The following is a 20,544-nucleotide window of genomic DNA, read 5'->3' on the forward strand; positions in this document are numbered from 1 at the left end:
CTTGTGGACGCTCTAGAGGCTAAAGTTAATATCCGATTGACTTTAAATTTATAAACAGTGTTTAAGGTCATGAAGCGAAGAAGCCTATTGATTTTCAGCGATTTTCGATAATTACTGCCAGAGTTATGGCCCTTGATCACTTCAAAAAATCTTGTGGATGCTCTAGAGGTCAAAGTTAATAATCAATTGACGTTAAATTTATACACAGTGTTTAAAGTCATGAGACGAAGAAGCCTATTGATTTTCAGCGATTTCCAATAATTACTGCCAGAGTTATGGCCCTTGATCACTTCAAAAAATCTTGTGGACGCTCTAAAGGCCAAAGTTAATATCCGATTGACTTTAAATTTATACACAGTGTTTAAGGTCATGAGACGAAGAAGCCTATCGATTTTCAGCGATTTCCGATAATTACTGCCAGAGTTATGGCCCTTTATCACTTCAAAAAATCTTGTGGATGCTCTACAGGCCAAAGTTAATATCCGATTGACTTTAAATTTATAAACAGTGTTTAAGGTCATGAAGCGAAAAACCCTATTGATTTTCAGCTATTTCCGATAATTACTGCCAGAGTTATGTAGGGGTGATGATTTTCCGTGATCGCGGAAAAAACGCGGAAATCGCGGAATTGTCCACTCAAAACGGAATTTGAAATCTCACACGGAAAAATACGGAAAAGCCGATATTTGCTGATACTAAACACAAACTCAAAATAATTTTGCAGTTATCCAAGTATTTCATCTTTTTATTCATAAAAATCGGAAATATTGAATGATATCGCGTGGTTTTGTTACTGTCCATTTTAGTATTTCGCTACTTTCATTTCATCATTTAGGAATCATAATTTTAATCGAAACGAAAACCCGTCTTTCATGTATCCCATTATAAAATTACTCTGTAGTTTAACTTGAATTAAACATTGTAATGTATATATATGTCTTAAAAAAAACTTCTGTCACTTCATAAAAGTAAAAATCGTTTCATTTACGTCTTATTTTACTGCCGGGCTCGTGACTCGTGTTTAACCACGTGACATCAGAAATATACCGTAGCCTTGTGAATCCAGCCCTTATTCTCGAAGAAACGGTAGTAACTACGAAGATGTCTGGATAAATCGCGACTACACCTAGCAGCTGAGAAAAATGGCTTCGTCTGCTAAAAAGATGAAACGAGCTCACAAGATGTAATTTTCTGTTATTTAATTCGGGAAACTGGTTTAAAGAATAACTAGTCATTGAACATTACAAGTCATTCACAATTCAACATTTGTTATCATTGGTTTAAAATGGTCCATTTTGTAATAAAAGGCATTTTAAGATGTTTTATTCATTTATTCATAAAATAACATTTTATCTCGAAAAAACGGAATATGGTCAGCTCTGAAACGGAAAATAACGGAATTAAAAATACTTAAAACGGAATATGCCATTTTCTGAAACGGAAAATCATCACCCCTAGTTATGGCCCTTGATCACTTAAAAAAATCTTGTGGACGCTCTACAGGTCAAAGTTAATATCCGATTGACTTTAAATTTATACACAGTGTTTAAAGTCATGAGACGATGAAGCCTATTGATTTTCAACGATTTCAGATAATTACTGCCAGAGTTATGGCCCTTGATCACTTTGAAAAATCTTGTGGATGCTCTAGAGGCTAAAGTTAATATCCGATTGACTTTAAATTTATACACAGTGTTTAAGGTCATGAGACAAAGAAGTCTATTCATTTTCAGCGATTTTCGATAATTACTGCCAGAGTTATGGCCCTTGATCACTTCAAAAAATCTTGTGGACGCTCTAAAGGCCAAAGTTAATATCCGATTGACTTTAAATTTCTACACAGTGTTTAAGGTCATGAGATGAAGAAGCCCCTATTGATTTTCAGCGATTTCAGATAATTACTGCCAGAGTTATGGCCCTTGATCACTTTGAAAAATCTTGTGGACACTCTAGAGGCTAAAGTCAATATCCGATTGACTTTAAATTTATACACAGTGTTTAAGGTCATGAGACGAAGAAGTCTATTCATTTTCGGTGATTTTCGATCATTACTGCCAGAGTTATGGTCCTTGATCACTTCAAAGAAATTTGTGGACGCTCTAGAGGCCAAAGTTAATATCCGATTGACTTTAAATTTATACACAGTGCTTAAGGTCATGAGACGAAGTAGCCTTTTGATTTTCAGCGATTTACGATAAGTACTGCCAGAGTTATGGCCCTTGATCACTTTGAAAAATCTTTTGGACACTCTAAAGGCTAAAGTTAATATCCGGTATATTAAGGTTGTGGACCCTACAGAGGTCACAATTTTTAACCATATCTGACCGTAACTTCCTGAATTATGGCCCCTGATTGTACGAAAAATCACGTTTTTTGCTTGTGGACCCTATAGAGGTCATAATTTTTATCCGATTTAAAAAAACCTATTATTATATCACCGTTACACCCTAAGGACAGCTTAGTTCGAATTTCGTGAAAATCGGCCCAAAATTGACAGACAAAATGGCCGCCGTTCGTTCTCAAATAGCGTAAAAATATGGTATATCAAGGTTGTGGACCTTTCACTGAGAAGTAGTAAAGGTGAGATTTGTACGTTTACAGTATAGATTTCGCGCTTTTTAGTAAATTTCTACCAATATCGGTAAAATTCTAATTATCGCAACAAATCTAATACGAAGAGGGTAAAATCTGTAGGTACGGTGTGTTAATTAACAGGGGTGTGAAATTGACTGAAAGGTGATATAATTATCGCTAGGAGTGAAAATCTCGGCGACGGTGCGTTTTCTGTACTGGTGTGTTAATTAACGAACGGGTTAAAAACGACTGACACGGTGTGTATTCTTTGATAACTGCAGCAAAGGTGATTTATCAAGGACCAGCAGGCTTTATCTGACGCATTGGTGTTAAATCTAATTTACCGTGCGATTTTTTGTTCGACACAGTGTTTTTTTTAAGCAGATCGGTCTTTGTTAAGTGTAGGTCTTTATACATGGATTTATACGTGGGATAGGTACGTATATCCTTTCTTATACGTCGGATAGGTACGTACATCCTTTCTTATACGTATTTCATTTCTTGATGAATACTACGTGTTTTGTACTTCGTACCATAGTCGGACTGCAGTTATTTATATATTTGATCTTTTTGGGGTTAAATTTGTTTACAAATTATCGTGCGTACCACTGAACTATAAATGCTCATATCTTAAAATTGATCACACGCAGTACCGTCATTTCCCGATATCATAACCAACCCCAATTTGATTATCCGATATATTCTAATCGCCATTGTTATCAGATTAACGAATCTTGTTTCGAAAGCAAGTTTATAAATGTAAAATTGCACAATTAATGAAAATCTATAAGTTTTCGTCACTGCTACAATGTATATTTACTACACGTTGACTTATTAATATATAAATGTATAGTTTCTTGCCTGGGTCATAGATAGGACTACCGAGAAAAAGTAATTTCCTCACTATATATAACAAATGATAACTCACATTACAAATAACACTGATGAAAATAGAGACATGCGCACGCTTCCACCCACGGTAATATTGCCCATTGCCGAACATTATTCAGATTCGATCGAACTCTGTGTAACAAGCTCGTCTTTGAAAGAATAATACTGATATATGACCTAATATTGAGACGCTTGTTCATATAGCCGCTTGTTTTCCATTGTATGAAATAGCTTTATTAATTGACTCCACAGTACTAAGAAACCACAGGTTCTGTGTCGGTTCGTGCACACTTTTCACACGGAACTGTTCTTTAATGTTGAGAGAGCTGTTTCTCGTGCTCCAATGGATTAGCTGATAAAGTTAGTTGGAATTGTTACAGTTTATTTCAATAAGTACAACAAAAAGGACAATTTTGTAATGTGGGTGAATACTGTGGTATATTCAATTTTGATCTTATTGCAATGGATAAATGTGTGGTTCACTTTTCCCGCATCTCATTTAAATAAAGCCTTTTCTATTAACATAATATGTATATATTATATTCATTTCATTTTTTTTCTCATAGGAAATTTCGGTTAGTATCTGAAACGAAAAAACTGTCCAAGTCATTATATTATGTTGTAATCAGAGAAATGTTCAAACAAAGAAATGAACTAGACAAGATAAAGAGTATAAGCAATACCATTATTTGTTGTCACATATTGATGTTTATATGCGTTCATAATTAAATGTTTTAATTAAATCGTAACGTATGAATTGTGTGCTTTATTTTTCATCAAATTGGCAATTGGTATTAGCCAAGACATTCGCTGCTACACGCATATTTCCTCCAATAATGATAGTTTGTGGAATTTTATGGGTTTTTTAAAGAAACATAGTCAATGGGTGGAATTTAAGACTGGGCAGGGCGAAGACGGGGAAACGTTATCAAGTTGTTATTCAAATTATTCAAAGAAATATAAGGCCAAGAAATACGCGATGACATTGAAAAGGAGAAATGCTTGTGCTACTATGCCGACATTATCACGGCGTATGTGGACTAATGCTAAAACATAGGACTATGATATTTTGCTATCGCATATTTCCAAAAAAAAAACAAAACAAAAAAAATCTTTCTGGAAAATTTAAAGTCTTTTCTAATAATATTAACAGATTATTTTATGTTTGGTTGTTCATCTTTTTGGATTTGTTAAATTATTAAAAGGAATTTCCAATTCACATAGTAGAAATTTACATTTCTAATTATAATCACCAAACTGACACCAGAGCACGAACTATACGCTTCGCTGATCACCAACTTGTAACAACGTTGACCTAGATGTTATATAACTGCTGCCAGACTTTATTAGGGGCAATAAATGGACACACAATTCCATTGTAGCTGTATAATGTGTATTATAAACCACAGGTAAATTTATAGATTTCAGAACAGACCAACAATATTCCAAATACATTCACTGTCTTGTTATATGATGACTTTGGTTTAATAAAATTTAAAATTCGTCATGACTCTGTAAGTTAATAACGATGTGTTGTGTATCCTATTTAAAAACTGTAATTTGTCAGCGACACAAACGCCTCAATGGATTATGTACATAAGCTATAGATATTTTAATTACATCAAAGGTGTATTAGAAATTACTGTTGATCTGAACTAGTTTCTTTTTTAAAAAAATCATAACGTGGAACTCAATATAGAATAATAAATTATAGCCAGAAATATTGAAAATGAAGCTATATAGGTTTAAAACTATGACTTTAAAGTGAATATGTCGAAATGGGTAACTGCAGCAATAAATTATTATCGCCTAATTATATAAATATATTCCTATAAAGGTAGTGGACTAATTCTTTCAGGCAATTTTACATGTCGATGTGAATAGAATACATAACAAATATAGTGAAATTTACTGAAATATACATGACAAACCATCTCTTTATGCAAAAACTTTGGTGTGCATCATTATTTTTTTTTATGTATGAGTTATCACATTGCTAATGCCCCACGCCCCCTTTATGTTTATAATATTTTCTCGATTGTAACAGCTTTAAGTGATTTCTCGGTATCATTCAAAATAACAAATGGGATTTAGACAAAAGGGAAACATATTTACGCATATACTTGAAGACTATCTGTTTCAAATCTACGTTGTATTATTCATCTGTTTTATGTGATTTATTTTTGGTATATACGGACACATATTTATTATTCCATATTGTTCATACTGTATTAACAGGCCTTTAACAAATAGATCATTGCTATAACCCTATTCTAAACCGTATCCATGATTTGTTTTACGTCAAGTTTTTAGATTTCGAAGCGCACACAATTAAGCAGAATTGGCAGTAAAAAAAAATAAAAAATTACTACGGCTTATTATGAAAATAGTTTCAAATAAAGCGACCGAAATAAAAAAAAAGACACCAAAGTGATTTCCAAAGGCGATCGCATGCTTTTAGAATAGAACAAGCTAGGCGACACATGGAGCCGTGCCTAGTCCGTGCTTTCGATTTATTCATGCAACGGATGCGGGACCGAGAGTTAATTTCTTTACGTTTGACTAATTGTCCAAGAAGGGTCATCTGAGCTGTTGAAAGAAGGGAACCAAACATACCCTAATGCGAATATATCGGGAATGTAAATCGGCGAAAAGCTGTTTTGTATGAAAATATGATTACAATATAATGGCTGCTTCGAAAACAGATTGGTTAATCTGATAACAATGGCGATTAGAATATATCGGATAATCAAATTGGGGTTGGTTATGATATCAGGAAATGACGGTACTGCGTGTGATCAATTTTAAGATACGAGCATTTAACCCACAAAAAAGATCAAATATATAAATAACTGCAGTACGACTATGGTACGAAGTACAAAACACGTAGTATTCATCAAGAAATGAAATACTTATAAGAAAGGATATACGTACCTATCCCACGTATAAATCCATGTATAAAGACCTACACTTAACAAAGACCGATCTGCGTAAAAAAAACCACTGTGTCGAACAAAAAATCGCACGGTAAATTAGATTTAACACCTACGCGTCAGCGCGAAATCTATACTGTAAACGTAAAAATCTCACCTTTACTACTTCTCAGTGATAGAGGTCACAATTTTTATCTGATTTTGTTGAAACTTGAAATGTAAGTTTATAACCCAAGGATCTCGGTTCCTTTCGATATTCGCGCATATCGAATTGTAATTTTCCGAATTATGGCCCTTGATTGTAGGAAAAATCACTTTCTTTTTAGCTTGTTCTTTATCCATCTCTCGAAAATGTGGGCGTATCCTGTCTGGCAGCCGCTGGTTTCAAAATATCGGATATTTTTTCGACTACTTCCGGTTTTTAGATCATTGTCAGGATAGCTTTAACAAGTTGTTTGGATACTTAACTTTCTGTACCAGAATTCTCAGAAACATCTATTGAGCTACTCCTGATACTTTTGACCGTTGTAGGTGGTCTCATACACAAAAATATCGATTAGGCTCTCTATAGAAGAAGTTCCCCCAATAATATTAGATTGCCTTTTTGAGAAAAAGACCTCTAAACATGCTCGTACAGCGGCGCTAGTCAACTCTTATATAGAATTTCAACTACTAAGATATCTGTTACGGTCACACCAATGTGTACATGGGACATCACAATCGCGTTCATGTCAGCTACTGAAATATGTAGCTGTTTCAAAAATTGATTGAATATTCAATGAATTATTGTCAATTTCCTGGTTTTGTGCATGTTAAAGATTTGACGTCACTAACATGTAAATACTTGATAATAATTACAGATAGCCCATGCTTAAACAACATCAGGTTTTCTGTCACAAGTACAATATTCGATACTACTGCATACAAGTGTGAAATTGGACTTACTTATAACACAGCGTGAGCCGACGATTCGGTCGAGATGATTACGGTTACGAGATCATTTTGAGAAAGAAGCAACCATATTAATTCAAAGACTAATTATTACAGACAGAATTCAACTATTTCTGTTATGGGTCATTAAACCCATATTTTGGGTTGAAGTAAACACTCATAGTTGAAATAATTTTAGTTCAATTATCGTCACTGTGAAAGAAAAATCACTCTTGAATATGCTCTATACGTTGACAAAACGTACAGATTTTATCCACTCTTATTGCAAGTTTCGCTTAATAATGTAATACGCTGTTTTCAATTTTCGATCCCTTTGCTTTCCTACTCCTGATATTTCGGACTGTTGCGCAATGATTTCATACATAAGACTGCCGATTAGACTCTCTATATATAACAAGTTCCCCAAAAATATTTTAAGTTGACTTTTCGAGAAAAAGACCCCCAAAACATGCTCCAAATCGTAAAAATACGCTGTTTTCAATTTTCGATCTCTTTTTTCGGCTACCCATGACAATTAGAAAAATTGTACAATGGTTTCACACAATACACTACCCATTTGACTCTCGATTGTGAAAGCTTGAAAAAAAAATGTTGGCAGCGTTTCCGAGAAACATGCGTTTAAACTTTGCAATATCTTGAAAGAAAATAAGTTGAGAACTTCTAACACTAGTAATAAGCATATTAAGGACAAAATTTCATACGGATGTCAACCTTGTTTACGAAAATTATGCAAATCATGCAAGACTATGTGTAATAATCAAGAAGTAACCAGTAAAGACATGAAAACATTCAAGAATAGAGACTCTGTCAACTGTGCCAGTTCTTATTTTGTATATTGTTAAACATGTAAAACCTGTAGTATGCAATATGTAGGCCAAACCATTACTCCTTTCAGCATTCGACTTAATAAGCATAGAAGTAATATAAAGCTTAAAAAACCTGGCCATTCCCCCCATGTAACCTCCCATTTTAATATACCGGGTCATGATTTCGTGTATACCATAGTACAAAAAATTCCTGATAAAGATCAGAAAAAATTGAACACAGCAGAAAGTCTGTGGATTCATAGACTTGATTCAGTTTGGCCTAACGGTTTAAATGAGTTAAATCCAGGCGGTTTCAAAATCATTCATAATCATGCATAAGTTTTTCAAACTTGTAAAATTTTACCTAAGTTTTAGTTAAGCTAACCTTTCACGTTATGTATCTAAGTCTATGACGTCATCACTCCCACGATGTCATAACTTCTTATGATGTCATAACTGACTTCCAGTCATTTTGAATTTAGCTCTTCATCCCTGAAGAAGTATTTTTACTGACGAAACGTTGGATAAAACGATGGTTTTTTTATATTGTATTCTATTAATTATTTTATATAAACTTATCTGAATATCAAATGCATCATTTTGACTTGGTCAAAATTGATCCCATCAAACCGTCTGTACTTGGTTTGTGTTTCCTGTTTCTACTGACTGGAAGTTTCACATTTAAATGTGGTCGTATATTGTCGTCGCCCCCGTTCCTCAAACCGTCGGGCGTCCACAAACTCTAGAGGCTAAGGTTAATATCCGAGTGACTTTAAATTTATACACAGTGTTTAAGGTCTTGAGAGGAAAAAGCCTATTGATTTTCAGCGATTTCAGATAATTACTGCCAGAGTTCTGGCCCTTGATCACTTCAAAAAATCTTGTGGACGCTCTAGAGACCAAAGTTAATATCCGATTGACTATTGATTTTTAGCAATTTCCGATAATTACTGCCAGAGTTATGGCCCTTGATCACTTTGCAAAATCTTGTGACGCTCTAAAGGCTAAAGTTATCATCCGATTGACTTCAGATTTATACACAGAGTTTAAGATCTTGAGATGAACAAGTATATTGATTTTCAATGAATTTTTATGACTTGGAACAGCTAAATCCATGATATTAAAAGTTTTGTATACAAAACGTTAGCATAGGACAGAACTTTATAGAAAACAAACAAATTCTAATGGTTTTCTGAGTTGTTGCTCTTAATCAGATTTTAGTGTATTATAAATATTTAATTACCGAAAAAAGTAAAAATATGCGACTGCCCAGACGATTTAGCTGCTGTGGGCGTATGTTTTGTTGCCTGGCAACCTATCTTTATTTCATTTTAAAAACCGTTCAAATATATCACAGTTACACTGTAATGATGGTTGAGTTCCAATATTGTGAAAATTGGACCGAAACTGCCCGATTGACTTTAAATTTATACACAGTCTTCAATGTCATGAGACGAAGAAGCCTATCGATTTCCAATAATCACTTCCAGAGTTATGGCCCTTGTTAACTTTGAAAAATCTTGTGAATGCTCCAGAGGTTAAAGTTAATATCCGATTGACTTCAAATTTATACACAGTTTTTAAGGTCGTGAGACGAGGAGGCCTATTGATTTACAAAAATTTCTAATCACTTTAAAAAAATCTTGTGATAGAGGCTTAAGTTAAAATCTGATTGACTTTCAATTTATACACAGTGTTTAAGGTCATGAAATGAAGAATCCTATTGATTTTTATATGCTCACATTGAAATGTAGTCTTATATTGTCGTTGCCCCCATTCGTCCGTCCACAGTTGCTTGTGGACACTCTAGAGGTCAAAGTTAATATCCGATTGACATTAAATTTATACAGTGTTTAAGGTCATGAGACGAAGAAGCCTATTGATTTTCAATAATTACTGCCAGAGTTATGACCCTTGATCACTTCAAAAAATCTTGTGGACGCTCTAGAGATAAAAGTTAATATCCGATTGACTTTAAATTTATACACAGTGTTTGAGGCCATGAGATGAAGAATCATAGAGGCTAAAGTTATCATCCGATTGACTTCAGATTGATACACATAGTTTAAGGTCTTGAGACGAACAAGTATATTGATTTTCAATGAATCTTTATGACTTGAAAGCTAAATCCATGATGTTAAAAGTTTCGTATACTAAACGTTAGCATGGGGCCGAACTTTATAAAAACCAAACAAATTCTAATGGTGTTCTGATAATTACTTGATAATGAGTTGTTATTTTTGATCAGATTTTAATGTATTATAAATGTTTCATTACCGGAAAAAGTAAAAATATGCGACAACTCTTGTTGACTGCCCGGACGATATAGCTGCTGTTGGCGTATGTTTCGTTGGCTGGCAACCTATCTTTTAGATTGTGGTCCCTCTGGAGGTCACAATTATTATCCGATTTAAAAATCTGTTTGATTATATCACCGTTACACCGTAATGAAGGTTGAGTTTGAATTTCCTGAAAATAAAACCAAAACTGCCTGACAAAAAGGCTGCCGCTTCTACGGGAATAGTGTAAAAATATGGTATATCAAGGTTGTGGACCCAGTAGAGGTCACAATTTTTATCAGATTTTGTTGAAACTTGAAATGTAAGTTTATAACCCAAAGATCTCGGTTCCTTTTGATATTTGCGCATATCGAATTGTAATTTCCTGAATTATGGCCCCTGATTGTAGGAAAAATCACTGGGCGTATCCTGCCTGGCAGCCGCTGGTTTGATAATTTGAACACTAAATCTATGATATTAAATGTTTTGTAAACTAAACGTTATCATGGAGCAGAACTAGAAGCCAAACAAATTCTAATGATTTCTGATAATTACTTGATGAGTTGTTATACTTAATCAGAGTTAAGACTTAGTGTATTGTAAATTTTTCATTACCAACAAAAGAAAAATTATGCGACAACCCTTGTTTACTGCCCAGGGAACTGAGCTGCTGTGGGTGTATGTTTCTTTGCCTGGCAACCAACCTTTTATTTTATAGGTCAAAGTTTTTTCTAGATTTTGTGTGTATAATTCTACCGTTGATTTTGGGTCCAACAATGTTTAGTGAGCACCTTTTTATATTCGTCACATCTTTGGTATGTTTGATTATATTAAGCATATTTATGTCACTTGCTAAGAAGACAGAGGGTCGAAATGAAAAATATACAAGAAGTGGTGTATTTGATATTGATATGTCGGAGAAAAGACCATTTATTAACTACTTTCGTGCTATTCTAAATGTACAGACAGCAGTTGTAATTTTAGCTGTGGACTTTACAATATTTCCACGTCGATATGTGAAAACTGAAACATATGGTACAGGTTCGATGGATGTAGGTGTTGGATGTTTCATTATTGGAAATGCAATCGTATCACCTGAAGCAAGAGGAAAATATAAAGATAGAAGGTAATTTATTAAATATTAATGTTACTTCTATATTTGTCTCCCGCCTTTCGAAGAAAGCAATGGACTGTTAAAATGGGTCTGCCTGTCTGTCTGGAGGGACGTAACTTGCTCAGAGCAACAAGGGGGCAGGAAGTGTTCCCACGGGTACTGTAAAATTGACGGACAATCTATTATTTTTTATGGTCGACATTTTTTCCAAAGGAGGGGGGGGGGCAAAACTTCATGGAGTTTGAAGATGAGGATTTTCTGCATAGGGTAAGCAGAGATGAGCAATTTGATTGGTTGATGCTTTGGGACACGGTAACTTTAGTGCTAATTAAATGAGAGTGATGAAAATAGGTGTGCAGTGTAATATACTTGTGTTTTATGTCAAATGTGTCTGTGTGAAGGACTACAAAAATGAGTATAACAGTAACAGCAAGGTTTATTCAGACAGGCGAGCACATGGCATGTTTTATAATACAGTTGTATCCTGGACAATCCAAACTACATAAGGGAAGTAACTCTGGTCTAACATTAAAGGGAACTAACTTATGGTTAGTCTTATAGGATTCAGACAACTGAATATTAATGTACATGTATTATATCCTTACATCTCCCTTTCTTCAAAAGAAATGAAACTAACTTAAACTAAATACATATAAAAAGTTAACATCTGAATTTCAAATATTTCAAGCCATTAAACAAAATCAGATTAATCTTACAAACATTAATTATGTTCTAATTTCAAATATTTCATAAGACATCACATGAGATTATTATGACAAATAAATTAACCATCATTATCAGGTATCTACAAATCTTTTTGGACAACAGATATTTCTTGTAGGTCTATCATATTGCCTATTTTGATAATTAGGGTTTCACACTGCGTAGCTTGTGTGAAACACTATTGTTTTTGTTAAAATTATTATTAGGGTTTCACACTGCGTAGCTTGTGTGAAACACTATTGTTTTTGTTAAAATTATTATTCTTATTATTATTATTCTTCTTTTGTTTTGAGTAGATCTCAGCAACTGATTGTCGGATCGTTACGATTTCTTCGGTTTTATCGGAAAAGTGGGTGTGACTTAGAGGATAAAGCTATTTTGAACGTTCTGCGACAATGCGAAATGTCCGAAATCACCGAAGCTATCGTTTTTAGAAATATTGCAGTAATTTTAACAATAATCATTGGATTTTAACTTTCGATGCATTTTGGCATAGCCGGAGACGGGGCACATAGCTACGCTACTTTTGATTTTTGATTTTCGGCAAATCTTCGCAGATATTAGGCGCTAAATTTAGAAAATTTAAATTTTTACAAAAAACTTTTTTATTTATGAATATTTTTTAATCGTGTTTTACACAAATATAACGAGTCCTCTGACTTGGGCAAAAATGTGAAAATTTTTTGTCTCGGTAATTTTCCTTGGCCCCCATTTGCTAATTCAGTTTTTCAGTCCTAGATTAATTATTTATTGTTCGATTTGTATAAAACAAAGTTCATATGCCCCGTTGTCTCAATTGTCATTTTTTTTGTTACCAATAGTGTTATCTGTCGGCACCGGAAGTGGCGTAAATTGACAAAAAACTACAATTTTGACAGTTAGGTACCATTTTTCGAAAGCAAATATTATTTTTTTCAAATCTGGTATAACTGAAATTGTGCGCCCTTTAAAGGCGCACAAAATGTTGGGACTATTTTTTTTAATTTCGATTCCGTTTTCGGGCTATTTCGATTAAAAGGTGAAAAAAGGTGTAAAATTAAGCTATTTACAACCCATCCAGCGTTTTCATATTTTAAAATATTACTTCGTAACTTTCATAAACTCGTAGCAATAATCTATACGGAGAGAATGTATGTGAAAATTAATTTGTAATATGCGCAGTTGCCGAGAAATGGGCAATTTTGCATGAGTCACTTTTTACGCTAGTTTGCCTGTAAAAGAGTCAATTATTATTCGATTTTCATAAAAGTGACACCATTTGATGTGTAATGTCAATTTTAACTAGGTCAAACCAATTTAACATTTTCAATATCACCGGAAATGACGTAATTTGGGCAAAAATTGTATTTATAGCCTTCGAAACCAGTAATTTATTCAAATGAGTCATATTTGTTATTTGTTTAAAATTTTGATATTTGATTCAAATCAACTAATACAATGAACCCTTACGATCATATAGATATCACAAAATGGTTTCTAACTTGTTCAGTTGCGAAGAAATAGGCAATTTTCAACAGGTCACTTTTTAAGGTTTTTTTGTCAATAAAAGTGTCAATTATTATTCGATTTTCATGAAATTTTCACTGTGTGATACATAATGCCATTTACGATATCATACAAGTAATTTAAGATTTTCATTATCACCGGAAGTAACGTCATTTTGGCAAAAACTGTATTTTTAGCCTTCAAAACAGATATTTTATTCAAATGAATCAGATTTGTAATGTTTTTAAAATTATGATATTTGATTCCAATCAACAAATAGAATGAACTCATTCGATCATACAGATACCTCAAAATGGTTTCTAACTTGTACGGTTGCAGAGAAATAGGCGATTTTCTACAAGTCATTTTTCAAGGTTTTTGGTCTATAAAGGTGGCAATTATTATAGGATTTACATAAAATTTTCAACATGTGATGATGCTATTTCTGATTTCATAAACCAATTTAACATTTTCATTATCACCGGAAGTAATGTAATTTTGACAGGATCACTGACATGTAGCAAATGAATTGATTGCTGGATTTGGTTGTTTCTGCGTCCATTTTATTTCATGTGTGCAATGCTTATGTGGAAACCTGTTTAACGGTTTCATTGGTACCGGAAGTGACATAAGTTCAAGGGTAACGTGGCACCGGTGAAACCCGTCATTACTGCTTCGCAGTTCTAGTTATTCTTATTATTATTATTCTTCTTTTGTTTTGAGTAGATCTCAGCAACTGATTGTCGGATCGTTACGATTTCTTCGGTTTTAGCGGAAAAGTGGGTGTGACTTAGAGGATAAAGCTATTTTGAACGTTCTGCGACAATGCGAAATGTCCGAAATCACCGAAGCTATCGTTTTTAGAAATATTGCAGTAATTTTAACAATAATCATTGGATTTTAACTTTCGATGCATTTTGGCATAGCCGGAGACGGGGCACATAGCTACGCTACTTTTGATTTTTGATTTTCGGCAAATCTTCGCAGATATTAGGCGCTAAATTTAGAAAATTTAAATTTTTACAAAAAACTTTTTTATTTATGAATATTTTTTAGTCGTGTTTTACACAAATATAACGAGTCCTCTGACTTGGGCAAAAATGTGAAAAATTTTTGTCTCGGTAATTTTCCTTGGCCCCCATTGGCTAATTCAGTTTTTCAGTCCTAGATTAATTATTTATTGTTCGATTTGTATAAAACAAAGTTCATATGCTTCGTTGTCTCAATTGTCATTTTTTTGGTTACCAATAGTGTTATCTGTCGGCACCGGAAGTGGCGTAAATTGACAAAAAACTACAATTTTGACAGTTAGGTACCATTTTTCGAAAGCAAATATTATTTTTTTCAAATCTGGTATAACTGAAATTGTGCGCCCTTTAAAGGCGCACAAAATGTTGGGACCAGTTTTTTTAATTTCGATTCCGTTTTCGGGCTATTTCGATTAAAAGGTGAAAAAAGGTGTAAAATTAAGCTATTTACAACCCATCCAGCGTTTTCATATTTTAAAATATTACTTCATAACTTTCATAAACTCGTAGCAATAATCTATACGAAGAGAATGTATTTGAAAATTAATTTGTAATATGCGCAGTTGCCGAGAAATGGGCAATTATGCATGAGTCACTTTTTACGCTAGTTTGCCTGTAAAAGAGTCAATTATTATTCGATTTTCATAAAAGTGACACCATTTGATGTGTAATGTCAATTTTAACTAGGTCAAACCAATTTAACATTTTCAATATCACCGGAAATGACGTAATTTGGGCAAAAATTGTATTTATAGCCTTCGAAACCAGTAATTTATTCAAATGAGTCATATTTGTTATTTGTTTAAAATTTTGATATTTGATTCAAATCAACTAATACAATGAACCCTTACGATCATATAGATTTCACAAAATTGTTTCTAACTTGTTCAGTTGCGGAGAAATAGGCGATTTTCAACAGGTCACTTTTTAAGGTTTTTTGTCAATAAAAGTGTCAATTATTATTCGATTTTCATGAAATTTTCACTGTGTGATACATAATGCCATTTACGATTTCATACAAGTAATTTAAGATTTTCATTATCACCGGAAGTAACGTCATTTTGGCAAAAACTGTATTTTTAGCCTTCAAAACAGATATTTTATTCGAATGAATCAGATTTGTAATGTTTTTAAAATTATGATATTTGATTCCAATCAACAAATAGAATGAACTCATTCGATCATACAGATACCTCAAAATGGTTTCTAACTTGTACGGTTGCAGAGAAATAGGCGATTTTCTACAAGTCATTTTTCAAGGTTTTTGGTCTATAAAGGTGGCAATTATTATAGGATTTACATAAAATTTTCACCATGTGATGATGCTATTTCTGATTTCATAAACCAATTTAACATTTTCATTATCACCGGAAGTAATGTAATTTTGACAGGATCACTGACATGTAGCAAATGAATTGATTGCTGGATTTGGTTGTTTCTGCGTCCATTTTATTTCATGTGTGCAATGCTTATGTGGAAACCTGTTTAACGGTTTCATTGGTACCGGAAGTGACATAAGTTCAAGGGTAACGTGGCACCGGTGAAACCCGTCATTACTGCTTCGCAGTTCTAGTTGTTATTATTATTATTCTTCTTTTGTTTTGAGTAGATCTCAGCAACTGATTGTCGGATCGTTACGATTTCTTCGGTTTTATCGGAAAAGTGGGTGTGACTTAGAAGATAAAGCTATTTTGAACGTTCTGCGACAATGCGAAATGTCCGAAATCACCAAAGCTATCGTTTTTAGAAATATTGCAGTAATTTTAACAATAATCATTGGATTTTAACTTTCGATGCATTTTGGCATAGCCGGAGACGGGGCACATAGCTACGCTACTTTTGATTTTTGATTTTCGGCAAATCTTCGCAGATATTAGGCGCTAAATTTAGAAAATTTAAATTTTTACAAAAAACTTTTTTATTTATGAATATTTTTTAGTCGTGTTTTACACAAATATAACGAGTCCTCTGACTTGGGCAAAAATGTGAAAATTTTTTGTCTCGGTAATTTTCCTTGGCCCCCATTGGCTAATTCAGTTTTTCAGTCCTAGATTAATTATTTATTGTTCGATTTGTATAAAACAAAGTTCATATGCTCCATTGTCTCAATTGTCATTTTTTTTGTTACCAATAGTGTTATCTGTCGGCACCGGAAGTGGCGTAAATTGACAAAAAACTACAATTTTGACAGTTAGGTACCATTTTTCGAAAGCAAATATTATTTTTTTCAAATCTGGTATAACTGAAATTGTGCGCCCTTTAAAGGCGCACAAAATGTTGGGACCAGTTTTTTTAATTTCGATTCCGTTTTCGGGCTATTTCGATTAAAAGGTGAAAAAAGGTGTAAAATTAAGCTATTTACAACCCATCCAGCGTTTTCATATTTTAAAATATTACTTCGTAACTTTCATAAACTCGTAGCAATAATCTATACGGAGAGAATGTATTTGAGAATTAATTTGTAATATGCGCAGTTGCCGAGAAATGGGCAATTATGGATGAGTCACTTTTTACGCTAGTTTGCCTGTAAAAGAGTCAATTATTATTCGATTTTCATAAAAGTGACACCATTTGATGTGTAATGTCAATTTTAACTAGGTCAAACCAATTTAACATTTTCAATATCACCGGAAATGACGTAATTTGGGCAAAAATTGTATTTATAGCCTTCGAAACCAGTAATTTATTCAAATGAGTCATATTTGTTATTTGTTTAAAATTTTGATATTTGATTCAAATCAACTAATACAATGAACCCTTACGATCATATAGATATCACAAAATGGTTTCTAACTTGTTCAGTTGCGGAGAAATAGGCAATTTTCAACAGGTCACTTTTTAAGGTTTTTTGTCAATAAAAGTGTCAATTATTATTCGATTTTCATGAAATTTTCACTGTGTGATACATAATGCCATTTACGATTTCATACAAGTAATTTAAGATTTTCATTATCACCGGAAGTAACGTCATTTTGGCAAAAACTGTATTTTTAGCCTTCAAAACAGATATTTTATTCAAATGAATCAGATTTGTAATGTTTTTAAAATTATGATATTTGATTCCAATCAACAAATAGAATGAACTCATTCGATCATACAGATACCTCAAAATGGTTTCTAACTTGTACGGTTGCAGAGAAATAGGCGATTTTCTACAAGTCATTTTTCAAGGTTTTTGGTCTATAAAGGTGGCAATTATTATAGGATTTACATAAAATTTTCACCATGTGATGATGCTATTTCTGATTTCATAAACCAATTTAACATTTTCATTATCACCGGAAGTAATGTAATTTTGACAGGATCACTGACATGTAGCAAATGAATTGATTGCTGGATTTGGTTGTTTCTGCGTCCATTTTATTTCATGTGTGCAATGCTTATGTGGAAACCTGTTTAACGGTTTCATTGGTACCGGAAGTGACATAAGTTCAAGGGTAACGTGGCACCGGTGAAACCCGTCATTACTGCTTCGCAGTTCTAGTTAGCATTTGAATTTACATCATCATCATCCTTTTCAACAGAATTATGAACATAATTTGGAACAAGCAAAGATTACCATTTTCTAATTTACATTGATAAGATCTAGGAGCAACTTGTTTAATAACAATAGCTTTATCAGCCCAAATACCGTCCTTGCTTACTCTAACAACATTACCTGGACATAGTGATTCTAATTGTTTTGTTGAATGTTTATCGTGATACAATTTCTGACTTTCTCTCATTTCTTGTCTCTTATTTACAACATAATCTGAATTAGGCACATTTAATAAATCAGTTTTCATTGGCAAATTAGTGCGTAATTTTCTGGACATTAATAATTCAGACGGTGATAATCCAATATTTTCTAAACGAGTACTGCGGTATGCTAACAAACCCATTTCAATATCATCATTGTTCTCAAGACATTTCTTATAAATTGACTTAATTGTTTGTACAGTTTTCTCTGCTAAACCATTAGAATTTGGAAATTTAGAACTTGACGTGACATGTTAAAAATCATAATCCTTTGCAAATTTTCCAAACTTCAGCACTATTATAACATGGACCATTATCACTAAATAATTGTAAGGGTAAACCATGCCTAGCAAAAACACTTTTCATAGCACTTATAACACATTTAGTAGTCTGACTGGATAATTGAATTACTTCTGGAATATTTGAATATGAATCTACAATAACAATATAATCTTTCTTATTTAATTCAAATAAATCCGTGGAAATTTTCTCCCAAGGCCTTTTAGCTAACTCATGACTTTGAAGTGGTTCTTGTGATTGTTGAGTTTGATATTTTTGACAGCTTTCACAATTTTTAACCATATCAGCAATATCTAAATTAATATTAGGCCAAAGTAAAACTTGTCTTGCACGAAGTTTACATTTTTCTATACCCATATGACCTGTATGTATCTCTTTTAGCATAAATGAACGTAATTTAACAGGAATTAAAATACGATTACATTTGAAAATAACCTCACCAATAACTGACAGCTCATCTCTATAATTCCAATATGGTACTAAATCATCTCTACAATTTTTCTTACTATCAGGCCAACCTTTCAAAATTACATTTCTTAAGGCACATAAGGTTTCATCATTAGAAATTTCTTTCTGAATTTCTTCAAATTTATAACTAGCTATAGGAAGTGAGTTACAAATACCTAATTCAAAATCTTCAACATATTCTTCCTCAACACTAGAAATTTGAGTACATTTTACAGGTGCTCTAGACAAAGTATCAGATACAAACATAAATTTACCTGGCGCATAAGTTAAACGAAAATCATATCTTTGTACTCTAAGTCTAAATCTTTGAATTCTAGGGGGACAATCATTAAGACCTTTTGAGAATATAGCAATTAATGGTTTATGATCTGTCTCGACTTCTATAAATAAATGAATGAAAACGCTCACATGCGTAAGTGATAGCTAAAGCTTCATGTTCTATTGATGCGTAACGACTTTCAGTTTCATTCAAAGCTCTAGAACCAAAAGCTACTACAAACCAGTCATTATCATGTTTTTGTTGCAAAACACATCCTATTCCCTTTAAACTTGCGTCAGTCGAAATTTTTATAGGTTTCAAAGCAGCGATGGGATTTTGCCCGTATATCCCGGACTTGTCCGAATCTTTTTTCCAAACGCCCAAAATTGTCCCACCGGGAATATGCCCAATCGGACATCAAGACATGGTGAATAATATTCAAAATTCCGAAATTAATATAGTTTACTGGGTGTATACTACCACTCAACCAGATTATCGTCGATAATACGCTGGATTGATTAGGTAATTAAGTGATCAACGTATTTATCGTGTTATACGGTCTATAAACCTACCTTGATTAACTACTTAATCTGCCTTGATTGACTGACTTAATCCTTTGTCGGACAATTCATCAATCTAATCTTAAACACAAGCCATTGTTTCCCCTTTGTCGGACTATTCATCAATCCATTATAATTTTAATCTTCGTGTTAACCTCGTAGTTTCTGCATTGTCAGACATTTAAATCGCATTGATGTGAGCCGACAATATGTATAAACTAGTCATAGAAGTCACATATTGTAAGAGTATTTAATGCCCAGACCAAAAGTGTAGCACCATGAGTCTTTCTGTCTGACGTGGAGAGCGTCTATGGGAAACCGGTCGCCACATCCTACGTAGAACCCATGCATCTTTTCTTACTACATATTTCTGTAGCCTTGTGATCGTCTAGAATTTGTCTCTGGCTGTCTTTACTTCTGCTTCACGTTGTGTAT

General features: G+C 33.3%; 1 protein-coding gene across 30 annotated transcripts in view; it reads left to right on the forward strand.

Moving 5' to 3' along the window:
• Positions 1-20,544, forward strand: part of LOC126818826 (phosphatidylinositol-glycan biosynthesis class W protein) — a 112,313-nt gene that overhangs the window by 45,894 nt on the left and 45,875 nt on the right. For all 30 annotated transcript variants that reach the window (XM_050546435.2, XM_050546455.2, XM_050546446.2 and 27 more), the window contains one exon: positions 11,153-11,560. In XM_050546435.2, the coding sequence (XP_050402392.1) occupies positions 11,153-11,560 (408 nt within the window). The remainder of the gene's footprint in view (positions 1-11,152; positions 11,561-20,544) is intronic.

The sequence above is a fragment of the Patella vulgata genome, chromosome 4 (genome assembly GCF_932274485.2).
Source record: "Patella vulgata chromosome 4, xgPatVulg1.2, whole genome shotgun sequence".
Lineage (NCBI taxonomy): Eukaryota > Metazoa > Mollusca > Gastropoda > Patellidae > Patella > Patella vulgata.